Source organism: Athene noctua, chromosome 2, assembly GCF_965140245.1.
Source record: "Athene noctua chromosome 2, bAthNoc1.hap1.1, whole genome shotgun sequence".
Lineage (NCBI taxonomy): Eukaryota > Metazoa > Chordata > Aves > Strigiformes > Strigidae > Athene > Athene noctua.
This window is the reverse complement of record NC_134038.1, coordinates 124,309,170-124,330,205: the sequence shown is the minus strand read 5'-3', so window position 1 is coordinate 124,330,205 and position 21,036 is coordinate 124,309,170. Positions and strand designations below refer to the sequence as shown.

Genomic DNA, 21,036 nt, shown 5'->3' with positions numbered 1-21,036 from the left:
TGACACTCAGGGTGGGGTTCAGCTCATCAAGTGGGGCGCCTGAAATTTAGATGTCAGTATGTAGCTTGCTCTCTAACAACCCTTTAGATTAGTTATCATTTAGGGTTTGTAAATGTAGGTGCCTACAGACATATTGAGACTCCCTTGGGTATCCAGAAGGGCTACGTGGGGTGCTCCAAACCGCACCTGTCTCAGCAAAGGCAGCCGACCCTCACCTGAGTCTCTAAGACCCTTCGTTCTGGTGGAGGAGGACCACAACAAAAGCAAGAAGCCAAAAGTTAAATACAGACAAATTAAAGTGAGAAATGATAACGCGCTTTTTTGGTGACTGTGATTAACAGTTAAGCAACGAGTGTAAAGTAAAACATCAAAACTTGTGTCAGATTGTTTTTATTTTGGTTACTTCAAATCAAGACTGGATTTGAACCAAACAGCAAATTTAAAATAATTGACATGGCTGCAGTTGTTAGCTCAAATGTAGTGCTTTGGTTTGAAGAGGCATTTGTTGAAGGGCTATTATTTTTACAAGAAAATAGAAAAACAAAAGACAGACAGATTAGGTGGGGGGAGAAAAACATCTTTCTCATCTCTAATTGTGTCTCCTTGTCTACACTGGTGTCCCAGATCCTCAGCTCAGAAATGTGTTTAACCCCCACATGGGGGATAACAGGGAAATTAATCAAAATTCTTTTGCTGTGGGAGAATGCTGTGATGGCAAAATGTACAAGGCATCCAGTTCTAATATTTGAAATTTTTTTTGTTTTATTTTTCTCTCTCTTAAGTTTGTTTCGTGTATTTCTCACATTTCATTCTATTAACTTTGATTTTGCTCTTTGTGTTTCCTGGGTGATCTTTAGTCACTGGCAAAAGTGCTCAAAAGGATTTGCATTTCTTGTGTGCTTATCACTGTTTATGATCCTTGCTTATCCCTTTTCCAAAAATTGTTATTTTATTCACAGATGTGGAAAAGAATGGAAAGGAAACCGTTGCCACATAAGCACTAAGCCTCTTCAGCCTCCTGCTTCAAGTCTCCTTCGAAATGGTGGGTCTGTAAAAAGAAATATCTTTCAATTCATTCTTTAAGTGTTTCTTTTTACTTATTTCTGTCTTTGATTGCTCTGATTTTGCAGATATTTGGATTGGGTTGGGTATCAGTTTCTTGCTGATTAAAATTACAGCTGCTGCCTTGTATTTTCTTTCGAAGAAGAAAGTGCCAGAAACGTAAGTGAAACTTTTATTTTGTGTAAAACAGACACAAATGTAGCACAAAGCAATGGCTAACTGCCCAGAATCATTGGTTTCAACTTTAAAATATCCCCACAGTTAGTTTGCCTTGATATGCATAAAACCTAACTTTGCAACAAAAGCCGGACCCCAGTCTGGAGACAATAAGTTATGGCTTGACTGCCTAGAATATTTTGATTGCAAGATTGTAGGATTATTCTTAAATTATAAAATTCATTATTCATCCATCTTAACAGCAGAAGCCCTGGTTTTTGTACTTGATCATTAAATGTGGAAAATAGGAGATATTTATGGTTTCTTGAAACCTCTGATGCCAATTTAGTTTCTTACAGGCAGTTTCACAGCTCTTTACGAAGCTACTGGGTACCACACATAACCTATTGGGACATTTTTTCCCTAAATATTTCAGTATTTACACACATCTGAGAACTTTCTCCTTCCCTGTGATAACTCGTTGGAATAAATGTGGGGGGTTTTCTACTTTAAAATGTTAGAGTTTTTCATAAAAAGCTTCAACAGATTAGAAAAAATGCAAGCTTTGATACTGCAGAATTACACAACCACTTTTACAAATCATAGTGTTTGCCCCCTCTCTTTTAGTTACTGCAGACACACTCACAGTCTGACTTTCTGTTTTAATGTTGTATTAGTCATCTTAATCAGTGTTTTTTTTAGATATGTCTCACCCACATCACCTTACCTATTCCTTCCACCCATTTCCCATGCCTCTTCATCTCACACCCATTATCCAATACTGCCATTTTGCACTAGGATTACCCCGCACAGATCTCTTGGCTTGTGGTTCAAGGATGAATGAGTTCTGTAGCTGGTGATTGATATTTCTTTTCAAAACCTATATCTCTTCCACCCAGTGCTATGCTTACTATTAGTGCAAATAGCAACTAGATTATCTTCTGACAACCTACTGCATAAAGTGCATCCTCAGTAAAGGAAAAATTGGGAAAAAAAAAAGGGGGGGCAAAATTAGTGATAGTTTATTTCAAAATTTATTTCAAGTGCTTTGAATAACAATACTAGTAGTACTAGAGATATGTCCAACCAATTATTTGAGTTCAGAGGTTTTTTAAGACAGGGCTTAGACTGACAGTTCATTATTTCACAGACGTATTTCCTAGCCCTTCCTGTCATGCCTTTGATAATCTCTACTTTCTCTCTCCTCCCTAATTTAAGAAATTTTTTTTCTGTTTTTAATTTTCCTCTAACAGTAGTATGTCTTCTCTGTCCATCTCCTGACTTATTCTGCTAGATTCTTCTATGTCAGCAAGTACATACCACTGTCCCTTCCTCCCTTTCATCAACTCCTGTTGTGCATTGCTTTGTCCATTTTCATGTTGTTAGATTTCCCTCACCCCTCATTTCTTCTCCAGAATTCATCTTCAAAGCTGTCTCTTTTTCTTTAAGCTTGTGCTCTTCTATAGACCTTTCTCTCTTTAGGGATGTTGTTATCTCCCAAACTATCTACTAAACTGTGCAGACTCCTGTCCTCACATTACTACTGCTGACATATCTCCTAACACTGCATGCTACCCCTGACGGGTAAAGTTGTCTATGGACACAGAAGCAAAATGTTGAAGCAGGAACATTTAGTGGTTGTGCTACTGTTAACTGAGTGCATAGCTTCACCTACTTTATTTATGTCTGCTTCCTCTTCTGTAAAGTGGGAATAATAGCATTTCCTTATCTTACTTCAGAGGGGCTTTAAGACTTAATTTATTCACATTTTTATAGCTTGCTAAGGTACACATGGAAAGGCACCTCAGAAGTGCAAGATTAGTTGTATTCTAAAAGCTGCTTGATATTTCTTTTCTGTAATTTCAATTAATATTTTGGAAAAAAAAGTCTAATGTTTTTTCTCAAAACATGATGGTCTTTTAATAAATAAAATAAATTATTACTTTTTTCTTACACTACTTCTCCTGTGCTCTAAACACTCCCTTTTACCTTTTTCTTTCATAAATGTCTGTTTAAGGGTTACTGCACTGCCATCCACTTCTATTCTACCCATATATCTATATTCAAGGATTTTTTTTCCTATCTATATTCAAGGATTTTTTTTTTCCTTTCTTGTAGTCATACATGCTAAATAAAATAGAGTCATTTTTGTACATGAAAAGGTACCCTGTTGCAATATGATGTCAAACACTTAAGTGTTCTATTAGATATATAATAAAACATGGATTAATTAGGATCTTCTTACTATGGCACTGAAATGAAGAGAATCAGAGCTGTGAAATAGATAGTTAGATAGCTTACACAACGAAGTTCATTCTGGTCATGATTATTTTCACTGGAGCTGCCAAAAAGGTAAGTTATGATGATGGAAATTTTTGTGGTTCCAAGCTTTGTCTATTAGGAACTGACTAAGATTATCAAATCATTTTGCCCATGGTACAGAATAAAAAGATTTATTTCATTGGTTTTAATCACCATTAACTTAACAGGTAAGTTAAAATGCATTTTTAGAAATAATCTAGCTAATAAGTGGCAATTTGATTGAAATTGTGAAAACAATGAAATCTGAAACTTTGAATTTGAGAAGTTCATCAGTTTGTCTCTCCCTCTTCATGTACCTAATGCCTAGCATGATTTGGTATCCAAAAATCAGAGCTGGAAACATAGTAGTAAATAAAGGCAAATTATTCCTTAACTGCATAATCAGTCATCAGAAGTGACTAGTTAAAATGCAGCCAATGTTATCATACTGAAGTCTGAATCTTTAAAACAGGGCTTTAGAATAAGAAGTGACTTGTGTTTGCCTAAGTCTGCAAAATGTACAATGTGACAGCACCACACAGAGGCATGAGATTTTACTCCGTATCTTTTTTTTAAGGGGATTTGATGAACTAGAGGAATTTAACTGTGCACATGAATGACACTTTCCTACAGTTCATTTTCAGTTCAAAGGCTTGTGTCCACTTCCTAGGTCATGTTGTTTTCTTAAAGTCATTAGGCACTATAGGAACTCTAGGAGTGCCTGCTCAGCCATTCTTTCACAGGGAAGCTTTCACATGCCTTTCAGTAAATTCTTCTGCTAGCTAATTCTTAATAATTTCTATTAATGTCTCCTTTTTCCTTACTGATATAGACTCACATGCAGGCATTGCCAGATGGTCCTCCAGAGGCACATTAACAGTTGTAGTGGCTAGCTCCCAGGACATTTTAAAATGGAGTGCAGGTCCATCTGTACCTCAACAGAAATAGCACAGGAATGTGCACAAGAGCTGGAGAAGAAGTTTCAGAGTCCAACACAATAAATTATTTCACCAGAAAAACAGGTAGCAGGCAGTAGGGGTAGGCTGGTGATCCCTTTGACAGCTGCTAAGAAGTTGTCACCAACAGCAGTGAGAATCTGAGTTACATTCGTCCCTCCTTTTCTTCACTGGAAAGATTGATAGCACATTAACCCCTTCTTTCAACCCCAAAAGTATGCCCCGCTTCCCCTTTGCTCCCTTTTTCTTCTCCTTCCTTTGCAAAAATTTAATCTCTGACCTGGAGGCTTTAAACTCTTCAGTGCCTGAGTCGGGGTTACTGAAAGTCATCATATAAATTTATTTCCTAATGGACAAAAGTGGCCCACCACATGGCTTGGCAGCTGTGTACTTCATTACCACAATGGCATTCAGATATGCAAACAACTTCCCAGCTCCCGGCTGGGGATATGTGAAACTTTTGCACAGAAACCCCAAATCAGAGAAAACTTACAAGTTTTTCACATTTCTGTTTGTGTTCAAGGGATGACATTTTCTAGTCCAGAAGGGAAGGCTGCCAGTTAATCCACTCCTTCAGTGGTGTCTGTCCTTATTGACCAAACAGAAGCAAAGCTTCATTTTATTGCAGCAGCCTTCTCATGCATCATTTTACTTTATAAAGTGAGAATCAAACACTTTCCACTCAGCTAAACTGTTTCTTCGCTGTTCCTTCCAATGCAGTCAATGTCCCTGAATCCTTTCAGGTTATTTCCTTCCTGTTCTTGATCTGTGCCATCAACTGCAATGCTAATGTACCACAGCTGTTATCAGTCCTGTCAGTCATAATGAACAGAGAACATTAAATTTTGTAAAGAATATCAATAATATATCTTGCCACACAGGCAATAGAGTGAGATGCTCTGAGAAAATATTTTTAAATTATGAAAATCATAGGAAAACAGGACTCAGAGAAGCTATTTTTCATCCTGTCACAGGACAGACCTAATTGTGTCACTTCTGGGTTTGCACTTAAAGACCTCTAGCAACATGAATTTGATGGCCTCCTTAGGCAACCTTGGTACCCTAGGTAGAAAGAAAGTTTACTGTTAGAAGGCTTTTTTCTAACTGCTAATAATGTCTGTTCACAATTTAAATTCATTCCTATTCACCATGGACAAAATCAGATCATTCCCTTCCTCCTTGCAAAAAGCTTTTTAAGTACTTGAATGCAGTTGTCATGCCTCCTTACAGGCTGCTTTCTTTAGGCTAAGCAAGCTCAGTGCTTTCAGCCTTTCTTCATGGTTAAAGTTTTCTTACAATTATGATGACTCCCAGTTGCTGTTGCCAAGACTTTCTCCAATTAGACCATACCATACCCTCTGGAGGCCTGCTGTGGAGGAAGGGATAGCGTATTGCAGGAGAGGCTCTCCAAGTGGATCTGAAGGACTGCCAGAGGTCATTGCTGGCTATGCCTATGTTCCTATATCCCAAAATGATAAGCACAATGACAATAAATGACATTTATTGAACCGTTTTCAGTCTGTGAGCTGGAATGGAGATAGATACTGTTGTAAAATGAGAAAAAAAGATGCAGTTTTATGAGAAAAATAAAAACAAAACTAGGAAGCAGCAGCCATAACTGTTGCTTGCGAGTTGTTTTGTTAGTCTAATGCTACTATCCAAATCCATTCCTTCTGTAGAAATTTTTTTTGGTGAAGATTGAAACCCAGAGCTATATTCAGAAGTCCTTAGTATTTATCAAACATACATCTCAAAAACACCACATATAGGAAAGTTTGCAAAAAAACAAGAGGTGACATGCTGAAAGAACAGAGCAAATCTCTCAGTCTATAGTCTTCAAGATCACCAAGAAGAAAAATGATTTTTAAAAAATATAATAAATACATTTCCTAAAGTGACTCAAAAGGTACAAAGTACAGACCTAGGAAGCCCAGACAGCATATTAACAGCCTAATCAAGTATCCAAGTGACTTTTGGATGATGCTAAATGCAGCTTGTGGAAAGTCGACCCTCCTTGCATCACGCCTCCCGTTCCTTCTGTGGGATGTGCAAAATTCTGCAAACCTAAACTTAGTTTAAAACGTTTTATAAAAGCTTTGGAAATTGAGGTCTTGAGTTATAGTTTCTGTTTAGAACAGAAGCTTTAGAACACCTATAAAGAATTCTTATAAGTGATTATTTTAATTAATAGCTTAATTGTAACTGAAACTTTGGCCCACTAGGATTTTGTCACTGTTGTTATGGACCTGATGATAAACATTCTTTTAGTACTGTATTTCCTACAAATTTTTGTACTGTCTAAAAGAAATAGTTTTCATTTGAAAGGTATATTGAAAAGTACAAAATTCTGAGCTATTGCATCCAAACAAATGAAATTAGATATTTTCATTTTCCATTAAAAAGCATGATGTTACTCAGCAGTCCCTTTATACACCAGCAGGTATTTTATGGAGCATACACATTTCTCCCACCTCTGTGAAGCTGTAGTGGAGAAACATATGACAAGGCAGTAGTTTCTGCTACTAAAGAATGCAGATGAGCTTAGCAAAGCTATGACCCATGTGACCTCAGCCCAAGATGATTAATCCTCTCCTTTCCTACTGTGGTATTTCTGGTTATGTTAGAAAACCCAGTTCTCTCCGAGCTGCCTTACCCACATGTTTGAGTCTTTACTTTTTTTTAAACCATTCTATGCTTGGCATTTTTAACCCTAATTATTCCCTGCTTGGTACAGTCTTCTGAACTTGGCATTTATGCTTTTTCATCATAGACTAGATTTATCAACATTTCACATTGATAAATTATTCTGGGCTGTAATTTTTGGAAGTGTTGAGTTACCCTTGCCCTTAGTGTACAGTGATAACTTTCTTCCCATCATGAGACTTGCGATGGACATATTGCTCTTTACTGTAGCAGTAAGCTATCATTTTATATGAGCAATGTTTCATTCATGTCAAGTAACAGCAAGCACTGCAAGAAAGAGTTTAACTCAAGTCACTGCAATACATTTAGTTAAACTGCCTGATCAAGCAGTTTAAAATTAGGGTGTAAACTCATGACCAGATGGCAATGCTCACTGCACTGACTAATACTGCACTTCTATGCTTTCCTTAGCAGTACCTATATTGGTGACAGAGTACTGGAGTGGGCATATCATCACTTTGCTCTAATAATGAAATTTTCATATGTCTAATTAACTAAAGATCTAACGTGTTATGTCTACTTCTAGGGATGTTTGCACAACATGTAAAGTAATATGAATATGTCATCTGCGTTCCCAAGCACAAACTTCTTCAGGCAGTTACCACCTGATGGATTATAGCACTTCTGTAATGTGATTAAATTTTCACTTGTATATTCTTTGAGGTATTTTAAGTCATTCAAAAATATATCAGAATTTTTTATGGATAATTATTGGATTCCCTTAGAAAGAATTGTTTGCTATATTCACAAACAGGGTTTAACCATACATATGTTTGTATATACTTCAGTATATAAGATATATATATATATATATGCATCTATGTGTATATATATGTACACATATGTTACATATAGATAATATATTCAAGGTGACTTCCAAAGCCTTGCTTTGGCAAAAAAAGGTTCCTAAGAAGAGGAGAGAAATTAAGAAAGCTTTTTCTCCACTTCATCTAATTTTAGGGTGCATAAATTCAACCAATGCCCACATTTTGGGCCATAAAATTCTCATCGTCCCTAAGATTGGGTGCCAAACTATATATGCTCTTTAATGATTCAGACCTGAGGTGGAGGGATGCCTGAAATCTGCTGGACAACCTGAGCAAGACTCAATTTTCATGCTTGAGAAAGCCTCACACACAAAGACAGGACCAATTTCAGCACTAAACACAGCAACCAAAGACACGCTGTTGAAGAACTCAGCCAGGACTCTTTTTGGTGCCCACAGTTCAGTACAGTATCCTGAAGGTTAGTTAGGTCCTCCTTGCAGAGGAAGCTGGAGATCTGTGTTCAGAGTCCTTCCTGCTCTCAGGAGAGACCTAAGTACTCAACGAGTTCTTGCCCAAATAAGCAATATATGTCTTGCACATATTATTTAATTTCAATGGGGGAGCGGAGCACGAAAGAAAATCAGACCCATCCCTCTCCTTATAATTTCCTATTGGCACATTAAAGGTGGTTCCCACTGTGAATTGTGTGACTTGCATTTGGAAGTAGTGGAGACTGTAAGCAGAATCAATGTGCTTAGTTCTGTATCATGCTGTTAGGTCATACAGTTGGTTTGTGATGTCTAAATGAGACATCAAAATTAAAGCATGCAAATCTGGCCCTTTGGGCACTATTTTAGAAGCAGAGCTAAGTTCCTTGAAAACTTCTTATCTGAGTTTGCTCCTGATCTCAGGTTTTGTGAGCCATTGTGATATTAGAGTAAAAAATCAATTCTGTGTACATCTTGTCAACTTTATTCAGAAGGATTTGTATGCAAATATACACTTAGGAGGCATATAAATTACCTAATATAGCTTCACTAAACTAACTAAAAGCATCAGAATATCATGATTTATTACAGTTAAGATTAAGATCAAATGAACAAATCAACACGTTCACATAGCTCTCCACACTGCTGTGTCAGGTAATCAAACTGAGTTATGAGACTGACGTTAAAAGGAATTAATTTCTGGAAGTCTTGTTTTGAAAGACTTTAAGGAAACATGCCTGTTTTACTCTAAAATCCAAACTAAACTTCTTGCACTAATTTAACTCATCAGGTGATAGATTTCTGTAGGCTACCTGTGCCTTCCCCCTAAGCATCCATTCTGGTTTCAGTTCTTTGCAAAAAGAATCATGTGGTGTGTCTCCCCTGTGGCTCTCCCTGAGGAGTAACAGCTTCACTTCCCAACATCTCCATCGGCTGTGTTTGTATGACTGCTCCGTTCCCTCAGTCCTGCCTGCCACAGTAACACAGAGCCTGTCTGTCGGTTCCTAGGGAGGCACAGCTTAAGGCATCTGTGGGAGCAGTTTTGGAATAGAAACACCTTTTAAAACAAGAAAAACCATCTCTCAATCATTGAGATTGAGTATTAGCTTTAGGGAAAATTTTATTTTAGAATACTGTATAAACACAGCTTTCTATGTACACAAAGGCATGTATGTATTCTTATTCATATAAACATTAGTGTGAAAAAAAAGCAAACCCAACAAAACAACTAAATGCCTCTCTTCAAAAGCAAAGATTAAAAAAAATAAAGTATGACTCTGCTTCATTCCTCAGTAGTTTTAACTAATGCAGCTACTGCTTTTTATATGACATTGGAATAGTTTTGATGATTTCAAGTATTATGGAATACAAACAACCAGTCATCTATATGGAAAAAAAATTTAGATGTAGGCAGAAAGTTCCATCCCCAAACATCCTGCACAGGTCATAAGCACTTCCAGAAGGCCTCTGTCAGAAAAGTGTATCTTTAAACTTTTAGCTGAGGTAATGGACATGAGACCCATGATTAGTAAAATTTTTCCTATTCCTCTATTATAAATTGCTTAAGATACTGTGTTCATTCACAAAACCTTTACATTCCAATAACACCAGTGATTCTTTAAATATTTCTGGCTTTGTAGCAAAAGGTACAGGGAGCTTCTATAACTTTACAACTAATTCTGATGATTTTGACCTAAAATGCAAGTTCTTTCTTAGTTCATTGAAAAAAAAGAGTTCATACAACAATTAAATAACTAATGTATTCTTGAACTCGTAGCCTAAGACCATGTTAATTACTGAATTACTAGTGTGATGGTAGCAAAACTCAGAAAGAACATGATCTCATCATATGCAAAGTTATAGAAGTGCAACTTCTTAGCTAATATCATGTTTTATTTAATGCATAGCACTGTGCCTGCATTTTATGAATCTCAAATAGCTCTATGTATATCCAAAAGCATGTATATTTTTAGCAGCAACATATTAAAAATTATTATTTTAACCTACACGTGACTTACACAGAACATTGGTTTAGTTTCATTCATTTCAGAAGAGATCAGTCGGAAATATATTTAGCCATCTTTATTTTTTGACTCAAGTCTTTTCATCCTGAAACTGTTTGATTCTTTGACAACATGTGTGATATTGTGGGTGGTTTTGTTGTTGTTTGCTTGACTTTTCAAGGAAACTAGAGGAGACCACTAATGCTTCATTTGCCAACCCATTGTATGAAGCCTTTAGTTCATCTGGGAAAGAAAAGGTAAGTAGCAATAATTGCTTCTGTACAGTCAGAAAAATGTAAGGTTGTAGTACTCAAATAAGTTTTCCATTAAGTAAAACCATGCAATCCCTCACTGAATCTTATTTAATAAAAGTAAGAATTAAAAAGTGCTCCATCATTCTGAGCAGTTCCACTACATTTTGAAAACATAGGTAGATTTGAAATCAGCTCAGTTTTGGGAACATCTTGATGTTTATAACTAATCCTGACTGTGAGCTGCTGTCTCTAAGAAAAAAGAGTTTTGGGTGAAATATTTAGCCAGACATATAAAAGAAAAATCTCCCTGGACTTGTCTCCCTTTTCTTCAGGGGAAAAAAAAAAAAAAAAAAAAAAAGACAGAAAGAAAACACCCAACAACTGAAAAACACCACCACCAACAAAACCACAAAATTCATGATTCAGCACCCAAGTTGCCTTTGCACACTCACTTAACTTCAATAAAAGAGTTTATAACACTTCCCAATGCCTTAAATATGCATTACTATTCCCATCACTGTAAAATTCACTTTGACACTAAAAAAACACTTGGTCACACATTTCCCTAATACTATTTGTTGATCATAATTAAGAGACTGCTAGAGCAACAAAGAAGTTTGTGAATAAAATATGTACCTAAAAGTGAACATACTGCAACAAAAGATTTCAAGGCAAGATTTAATTATCAAATTACAGTGGTAGCTAAAATATATGTTTTACATTTAACAAGAGAAATATGATGGCTTAAATTGCAGCACTCTGCTATCTGATTTATCACTGAAAATAATACAAAGCACCTTGGAGGTAAAAGAAGAAAAAAAAAAAAAAAAAGTTTAAAACAACCTTCCTGCCCTCATTTTGATACTACCCTTGTTAACGTTGAAAGAACTAGGCTTGGTTTGAAATAGAAAATAAAATTTCCTTGTCCTTTCCACAGTCAGTAATATAAGATTCCACTGAAGCTTTGAATAGGATTAACTATGACATGCCATTTACTTTCTATAAAAGGTTCCTTACACCTGATTTTAGAGACATTAGACCAAATTAATTCACTTAGAGGTTGGGGTTTGTGAGAGCTCCAAGTTGGAAACATTCCCATCACAATCATGTCCAATTTATCAGGACATTTTTATTTTAATTAAAATAGATTCCTGACAGGCTTCATTTAATAGCAAGTTGAAAAACAGAAGCACAGTGTCAGGAGAGACATTTTCATAGAAGACAGCCCCAGGCACTGTGATTGAAGTCCAGTGCTGTACCAGATTTTCCTCTGTTTTCTTTAAGACTGGGAAAATACACGTTTTCACTAATTCTTCCTTTAAAGGGGAAAACAAGAGTTATGAGTTTTCTCTGAGTCTGATGAGCCTTAAGTGTGAATGGTGTGTAACCAGTCAAAAAGGTATGGCAAAACATGAGCAACAGCCCTTATCTCCAGCTGAATACCTGCAAGTTACACATTTGCAGGCATCTATAAGTTTTATAAAGAAAGAACAATTCTCCATAGACCTTTCTGAACACCAAAACCATGCAGGACTAGTGTTGCCACACACTTGACTCTAACATTGCCTTGTAGTTCTGGATGCAGAGAGTGTGTTACTCAGCCACATGGAAGGATATTTTCAGAATATTACTTACATTTCTCTAAAAATATTCTGAAGCAGTTTCTTTCTTCTTATAGTCTCCTGGGTATGCCACCACACCTGCTGTTCAAATCAGTGTTTCTCCTTGGCATGAGGTATGTAAACTTCTAAAGTAGGATATATATTGGGCTGTTATAAATAAAATTCATTTGCAGAGGAGAGGGGGAAAAGTCACCTAAAGTCAAAGGTATATTGCTACTCATAATGTTAGCACCTTTGGAAATCTGAGAAAGATGACCAGGGTTGGCTGGCTGACAAGAACCTCTTAATAGCAATATCATTAATGTTGCCTACCGTAGCTACTTGTATACCATACAGCAGTTAAACACTTTCCAGTAAGGCAGATGCTGAAGAAAATGTTTAGAACTATAGAAGACCTTACCTGAAGAGTTTATATTATCTCTTTTTTCATACGTTCCTCATTCAAGAAAATTAGAACCAGTCATTTAAATTACAGTACCATGTACTAAAATTAGTGAGCCACTGCAATTACGCTATTGTACACAGATTCTCCCAAACTAATATGTGTGTTAGAGCAAGAGCTCCGGAGACAAGTAAGAGAAAGCTGGGAACAGATGCAGAAGAAGGCTGAATGACTTGATCAGGTGTATGTAACAGATAACGGTTTTGGTGGAGCTATACTCATTTTGATCAGCTGAAAATCTGGTCTAAAAAGTTTAGAGATTTTTTAGTTTTCTTTGAATTTATCTTATGTTACTTCTGTAATGAATCTATAGCCATTCATATGTCCATTCTAACAAATGAATGACTTGGGCTTTAAATTTCATTCTATATTTTTTCTTTTAGTATCCATTTAATGAAGATGCGAATGTTACTTCTTTTCTAAATCCTCTCTATGGTGAAGCATCAGAAAACATGGAGAAATTATGCAGTTCCTTGAAAATAGACATAAAACAGGATCAATATTGCTTGTAACTCTTTGCCTGAAGATTTGCTCTAAAATCTGAAAGTGTGTCATGATACTGTAGCAATATGAATCAATAACTCTTCACATAATTTTTATTAAAATAATTATGTACAGAAAGTAACTTTATATTAAAAATTGAATCCATACATAAGTAAAACATACATATATATAGTCTTCTGTCATTTCTGTTTGTGCAGGAAGAGATTGGTAACTATAACTATGAATTCATTTTGCATTTCCACATTTCAAATTCCAGTATGTTAATAAAATGTTCAATCAAATCCAGATTCTTGAGGTTTGGGAATCATAATTTTATGCCTATTATTTGAGAAATTATGACTTCAATATTTCTGTAATTTTGCATTAGAAAGGGATTTTAAATGGCTATTTTAGTGTTCCAATGAGCAGAAGCAGAAGAAAAGTGTTTGCATAATTAGAAACATATTGAGCTAAATCAAAGATGGTCATGAATCATGAATTTGCATATCAGCTCAGCGTGTGATTCATCCATGGGACATACCAGTATGGACACTTATTTTTATAAAATATGTTTATTATTAACCTTGATAGCCATATCTGGCCAAATTCCTTTCTGGATGGCTCTACAGTGCTCACCACAGCCTTTCTGATATATTTAGCTAGTGGTTGACAGAGGGTGGAAACTAGCATGTTCAGGAAACCATGTTTCTGCTGACTAGGTTGGCCTCCCACACAGCTGAAACTTATGTTGTCCCATGCCTACATGAGAAAGATACTGGGGGGGAATTCCGGATTGCCTCCTGATTTTGAGTGTCATCCTCTGTGATACCAGGCAAAGCTTGCAATAGTGTTTATAATTTAAATAACCTGACAATTTGTCATTTTCCATAATGCTTACTTGAATTATATGGTGGCCAGTTTTAGCTTGAAGGCTTAAGTGTTCCTGCTGTGCTTGTGTTTTCCTTCTTTACTGTATTCCTACAGCCTGTTTAATTTTAAGGCCATTGGCAAGTTTCAAAGATACTAAACTCCTACAAGTTTCATAAAAGCAGATACTGGATAGTAAACAGTAACTCTGTTAATACCTTCATTCAGGGAAAGCTGAAATTCTTGACATTTATTAGGCTTTAGAGACTCCAGACAGAAAAGCATATTGAAGCCTGGCTTCACTCCATCATGCACGGGACTGCTCATTGTGGGTTTTGTTTTGCTTTCTTTTTCTTTTACTTTTTCTTAATAGAATAACAGTAGTCCATAGCTCTCTACCTGGGGCCACAAAACTACTTTTTGACTGAGATTTTGTTATCTGACTGGCACGTTGTTTCATAGGTAGCAGAAGTAACAAGGCATGATTCCCATAGATGTTTGTCCATCATTCTCTCCATACCTTTCTGGCAATATGCTCATAAGTGCCTCTTTGCTGCATTGTAAACCCTCCTAGTTCTCTTTCCCCTATCTTCTATAATCCACTGTCATATCCTCAGTTCTTCTCCCATCTTCATAGGCTACCCAAAAACTTTGTCTCTCAAGCTTGTTTCCCTGACATGTCCTAACTACAAACTGAAAAAGAAGCATCAGTCGCTGCCTGACCCAGAGCTACACACATGATGATCAGCTGTCATACGTTCGGCTGGTTGGCCACACAAGTAAACTCACACTGCAACTTCTCCATCTTTGTGCCCTGACTTTGTACAGCTGTCTCCTCTCCCATTGCTACTTTAATGAAGCCACCTAGAGCTTCACATCTTTTGTATACACACCTGCCTTAATTCCAAATTTAGTTGGATGTTACCAAATGTTATTTGTGGCGGTTTTAAATAGGGAACTGTGACAAGAGGATCACACATGCTCTTTTCTTTCTGAAACAAGATTATTAAGACAGAAACATAGAATTTGCTTACTATACTCATACTTGACACAGAATACACTTGATGCAGCAAAGCGCCAAGTGTCTCTAGATCCTGAACTCTGTTATTTTGATAAATCTGCGTGAGATGATTGATCTCCACATTATAAACATGCATTCAATATTCCTACAAGGTCAAGCCGAAGTAGTCAAATTCTCATTTATTCTGCAATAGACTAGCACTGCCTTCAGAATTTCATTAAACACTAAAATGCTGGTTATGCTACAGTCCTGAAATCTCCAATTATGTCACACTATGTATATCTATAAAAATTACAATAACGAAAAGGATAAAATTAATAACAGTAGAATTTTATCACATTCTCTCTTATGAAAAAAAATATATTTATTTTACTAGTAACGGTACTCATATTTTAATGTCCTAAATAAAAGCATATGATCATATAGTAATCATATTGTAAAAAGCTCAGAGAAGACCGTCTCATCAGTAGCTCTTTCCTGAGAGAACTGTGACTCTTCTGGATTATCTCTGAAGCAAGGTAGGCCTTTCGTCAAAATAATTTTCCATTTTTATAACGGATAGAATGTTTTTAAAGGAAGTGTTAAAACTGAGACATTTCATCTTCCTGAACTTCAAGCATTTTTTACTATTCTTATTTCACCAAGAACAAAAGATTTAATTATTTTCCCTGTATCATTGTCTCTTGCCTAACAGCTAACAACAGCCCCAGACTGAAATGTTTAAGACAAAAATTATACTTTTTATTTCATTTTCTGAAATTTTTCAGTAATTTGAACTAAAGCGGTAGAATTCACATTTTCAGTTACCCTTGTGACAATTTCAATTTCAAAATCTGAAGAATATGACAGGAAAAAAATATTGTTAAATCTTGCTACATAGTTTTCTTATTTCTCTCAATTTATAATACCTCTTAACTAAATACCCTCTCTGTATGCTTATGCTGTTATTGTTATAACTTCTAAGTAGCAAAAATTAATTGTTTCCAAGTGGCTTGTTTTCTGGCAATAAATTAGAAGAAGATACTCTATACAGATGATGAATACTGTACTTACTCTATTTTAAACATGTTTGTACGTTAATGATCCAAGTTAATTGCAAAAATAAATTACAGGACAAAACTTTTAACAAAACCTAATGGTACCTGCAGTGAGATCAATATGGTCTTCTGAGCTGTTTCAGCTCCCAAAATCTCACAATCATGAAGAATGCAAGCAAGTCTCTTGCTTTTGGCTAAACAGCATTTCAAAACAAAACATGGCTATGGTACCTATCAACAACCATATTTCACACACAGATAGCCAGATCCTTATCTTAGAAAAGGTCACTGTATTTTCAGCTTGTTCCAATACTTGACATCTGCCACTGGTTACTACTCAGCAATTTTGGAAGAGATGGGGAAGGGGAGAAGGATCTTCTGTTTAAAAAATTTTAAGCACAACATGTGGCTGCATACCCTTCTCCTTGCCAATACCGACGGGCTCAGGCTGTCCTCAGAGCTTCCCTTTGGGCTCACTGGTTGCACTGTTGCAGCTGCACGAGTGCTTTGTACTGCTGCCCCATTTCTCCATATTTTCCTGCATCTTCTGGCCATTATAGTTGAGATCCCTATGGATATAGTCCAGGTGCTTGCTGACTTTCTTTCATTCTTGCCCTGTTACATCAGCAACAGCCTGATCAGCATGAAGATGATAAAACTGATCAACTACATGATCTAATTTTGAAGTTATTCTGACTTTGAGCTGGAGGATGGTTTAGATGACATCCAGAAGTCCTTTCCGACCTAAATATTCTTGTAGTTCTATGATTCCGTGGTGTTGGTGGCACATAGTTCCTCCTTGACTACACTGTCCTTATGCAGTCCTTTCTCCAGCTTGTGCCATGCAGGCATATGCTTGCTGGGATCATTCTGAAGCCAGGAGTATCCTCAGCTCCCCATTGTAGTTTCTTTGTTATTTGCTCAGCTGTGGCTGAGGCCACAGGCACAGCTTTCGAGTTTTTTCATTACCTGTTTCTGTACCTGACACAGCTGGAGATAGGCTCTTGCATTATGTACAGCTTTGATCTGATCTGTTACATCTTAATTGAAGTTGCTGCCATATATGAATGGCAGAGCCACCGAAAACATGCCCACTCTTAATAGCCATCAAGTTGGCAAGGGTTCAATTAAACTTGTCCTCAAGTAGATGCATACCCTAGAGTGCAGTGAATGAAATTCTAGCAGTTCCTAATTCTTTCTGTTGACTGTAAAGACAGCCTAGACATGATGTCTGCAATGGAGGTGTCTAGATTTAATAATATAAATCCCATTCATACTGTCTTATTTAATTAACTTGAGATTTCATTAATGTATGCATGTGATACAGAAAGTCTCACTGGATAATCCTCCTTACAAGTGTACATACAAATTCTCTCTTAGACACATTTTCCAGACCTCTCTCTGTTTATACAAATCAGACAAAAAGAGCTTAATGTGTACACAGAACAAACTAATGCATCTGTCAAAACATGACATCTTCTGTCTTTCATTTTCAGTTTGTGTGGGGAAGAGAGGGAGTATTCATATATAAATTAATAAAAATTGAAGTTCATAAACACCTAAGCAGAAAAATGTATTGAAGGATGTATAGATCCATGTAGACAACAGCATGTGAGAAGTCATGCACCTGATGTGCAACAAGATTCTTCCTGAAGTACTGAAAAAGAGAAATTTATTTTCCAACGTACCAGTCAGTTACTAAGACTTGTTAACAGTTCTCCAATGTGTGGGGATGAAGAAGTGAAAAATGCAGCAAAGGAAGGAAAGATATTACTAAGAACATGTGTAGCAACATCATTCTAAACTGTTCCTGCACTGTTACCACTTCACTGCCTGTAGCTCTTGCATTGTAGTCCCTTTTTATTTGAAAGTAGGTATGCAGCTGACCAAAAGGGTAACCATAATGTGCATGTTCCTGCAGCAGCCAACAACAGATCTTCAAAAATGCCAAGCATGTTAATATTCATATTTGGATTTTAATTCACCATCTGCAGCTATAATATTTCTTAGGGACATACTCCACTCTCAGAAAAATAGGTGTGCTTTTCTACAGGATATTTAATGTGTGACAACTAAGATATGGTAAATGGTCAAGCATATTAGTCATGGTGGGTTTGCATTTTACTTTTATGAGAATATTCAGGTGAATCTTAAAGGTGGAAAGGGAATAGATCAAATCATAACCTTAATCACACCAGGAATTTCCAGCATGTTTACTGTTCTATTATAAAAACACATTATTTTTGCCCTCATTTAATAGTGCCAAAGAGCAACATAGTGTTCATCGCAGAAGAGGATCCAAGAACATAAAGCTTGACCAGGGTGTTCAAGTGGTGAGAATGGAGTGTAGTATCTAGAGTAGCTTGTGATGTGACAATTAATTTCTTGCAGTCCTCTGGCCCTCCATGGATCACAAGCTAAAATATGTCTCCCAACAATGGTTCCAACTACTAGAAAGAATTTTCCATTCTGATAGTTCAATGAATTTTTAAATGTATACCTCTCTTTTTGACCATTTCTTCATAAAAGGAGTTCATTTGTCCTGTTTTTATGAACAATGTCAAATTCTTATGCTTTGGAGAAGTGCTGGAGAAGTCCAGGGAAATGTTTAGGCACCAGGATGAAGTCAAAAAAAGTTATCAGCTAGAGGGGAGGGTGAGTATCCTACTTTTCCAATGAATATGTGAGTCTCTGAGGCAAGTCAGCAAAGCACATTCAGCTGGGTTAAATGGGTTTAACAGGGAGAAATGAGCACAGATTTTTCATGGGAATTCTTTAATCTGCTGTGTAATTATGTGATCATTCCCAGAACAAAGACTTTGATTGATCATAACAGGAGGAAAAGTCAGTTTGCACTCCGCATGATTAGCATACAGCTATAGAGAAAAAAAAAAATAATTATCATCTAGCACTATAACATTTTCTGCATATTTTGAAAGTTTGGGATGCTAAGCCTGAATAATTTAGAGGTAATTATGAATAATCCTTTTTTTTTTTTTTTCAAAAGAAAGCTGTTTTCATTTTGTTCTTCATTTTAGTCTTTAATATTGAGTCCTACTTCTTCGAGTCACTTTTTCTTTTTTTCAGCCACAAGTATGCAGAACATAAAACTATAATTCTGTGACAGGTTTTTTACAATATATATGGTATGTGAATTTCTAAAGCTTTAGTCAACATTATTATGGTTTTGGTATCTAAGGCTTAGAATACAATTGACTGAGCAATATATCAACAGCATTAACTTTAGCAATGTATTTGATATTCACATGGATGTGTTAGCAAGAAGTGGACATTAATAAGCATCACATTACAGTTGATTTCCAGTGAAAATGTGTATTATAGCTACCTTAGTAGTTAGAGTATTCAACATGATTCATGTTAAGTGTTGTCAGAGAATTAATAATCATTTGCTTCTTTTTGTAAAAAGGGTCTGTATTCATTATAACAACATGATTAATCATGTAATAAATTAACTCAAGGAGGTAAGTAGGACTCTCAGGGTTATGCAATGCCCTGAGCAAAACTGCTTCTGACACAAAGCAAATCAAGATGATAAAGGAATATACACCTAGGAATATACTCCTAGATATATACTCTTACACCCATCTAGAATATCTGGAACATAAAAAGGGTTAAATTACTCTACAGTTTTTGTTTAGCTGTCTTAGTTTGTGGGTGGTTTCTCTCGATGTCCTTGAGAAAATTCAGCGGCCAAAGGACGCTCAGGTTGAAACGTTCTGGTAACCCATATAACTTCCTTTCTAATAAATTTTTAAAGGAGTGTTGTTGCTGCATTTTAGCAACACTTCAACTGTTACATTAAACCATTCTAAAATCTGCCTGGTTTACTAGCTTTGTGATCCTTCTCTTGCAGATCTGTTTCTCACAGGTGATAGTTTTGTAAGGCAGCATTGATAAATTATGGTTTGTTCTCATTTTATTTTCCTGTTTGTATGCCTTTGTATTTCTCTTTAACTTTTCTACCAAAAATTAGATACATGGGAAATCCTATTCAGTTCAACTTCAGCAAAGCTGTCTTGGAATATGTATGGGGTAGAATGGTGAGAGGCAAGGAGGAGAATTAATCTCAGTAAATATTCACATAATAAGGCATCTAGGGATCAAGTTTTTTATTTTCACAATTGTATCCTGTCTGTGGCCCATTTCCTACTTACAGATAAAAAATCAGATAATAAACTAACATCTTCCTTCTTTAAATTCAGTGCAAATTATCCTAAGAATATTCTTAAGGCATTTAACTGGAAGAGGAAAAAAAAAACCAAATCAAAACCATCCAGACCAAATTGTATACTGCTATAGTGGTGGGAATTCTTGAAAAAATGGCCAGTAGAAAGTTGCTGCATAAAATGTTGCCTATAAGTAGGGACATGTGGGCTCACTCCTTATATTTAGTTTGTCATCCTCCTATAAACAGCAATTAAACTCACTCACCACCTTATACATTCCTTCGAAGCTCTCTGGAAATGAAGCTAAAACATAAGTGGTACCCAGTGCATACCATATAGAGATCCCAGACTGATGTACAACTTTTTATCTCAAACTGAATAAATAATTTGCAAATATGATTATTTACATAGAGCCTTACAAGAGAAAATATAAAATCTCTCACTGAAGGGGTCACACGGGTAGCTTTGATTTCTTTTACCACGGTACTGATTAATCAAGTTGCACTCATGTTATTTTAAATTAAGCTTGCATTATATTCTTTAACCCGACAAAAATTAATCATCTATCTATACATATACATATATGCTAACTGCCACAAGGAAAGCAAGAAATACACATACTCTCTGGACCTCTGCACCTTCAAAGAACTGTCTATGCTTTTGGCTGGACATTTTATTTCCTGTGTT

At 36.1% G+C, this 21,036-nt stretch overlaps 1 protein-coding gene across 1 annotated transcript in view; it reads left to right on the top strand.

Annotated features, from left to right (window-relative positions):
• MALRD1 (MAM and LDL receptor class A domain containing 1) overlaps nt 1-13,266 on the top strand; it is a 290,211-nt gene extending 276,945 nt beyond the window's left edge. Inside the window, exons 36-40 of the mRNA XM_074897495.1 lie at nt 960-1,042; nt 1,131-1,221; nt 10,618-10,693; nt 12,369-12,425; nt 13,138-13,266. Of these exons, the coding sequence (XP_074753596.1) occupies nt 960-1,042; nt 1,131-1,221; nt 10,618-10,693; nt 12,369-12,425; nt 13,138-13,266 (436 nt within the window). The remainder of the gene's footprint in view (nt 1-959; nt 1,043-1,130; nt 1,222-10,617; nt 10,694-12,368; nt 12,426-13,137) is intronic.
• The last annotated feature ends 7,770 nt before the right edge of the window (nt 13,267-21,036 follow it).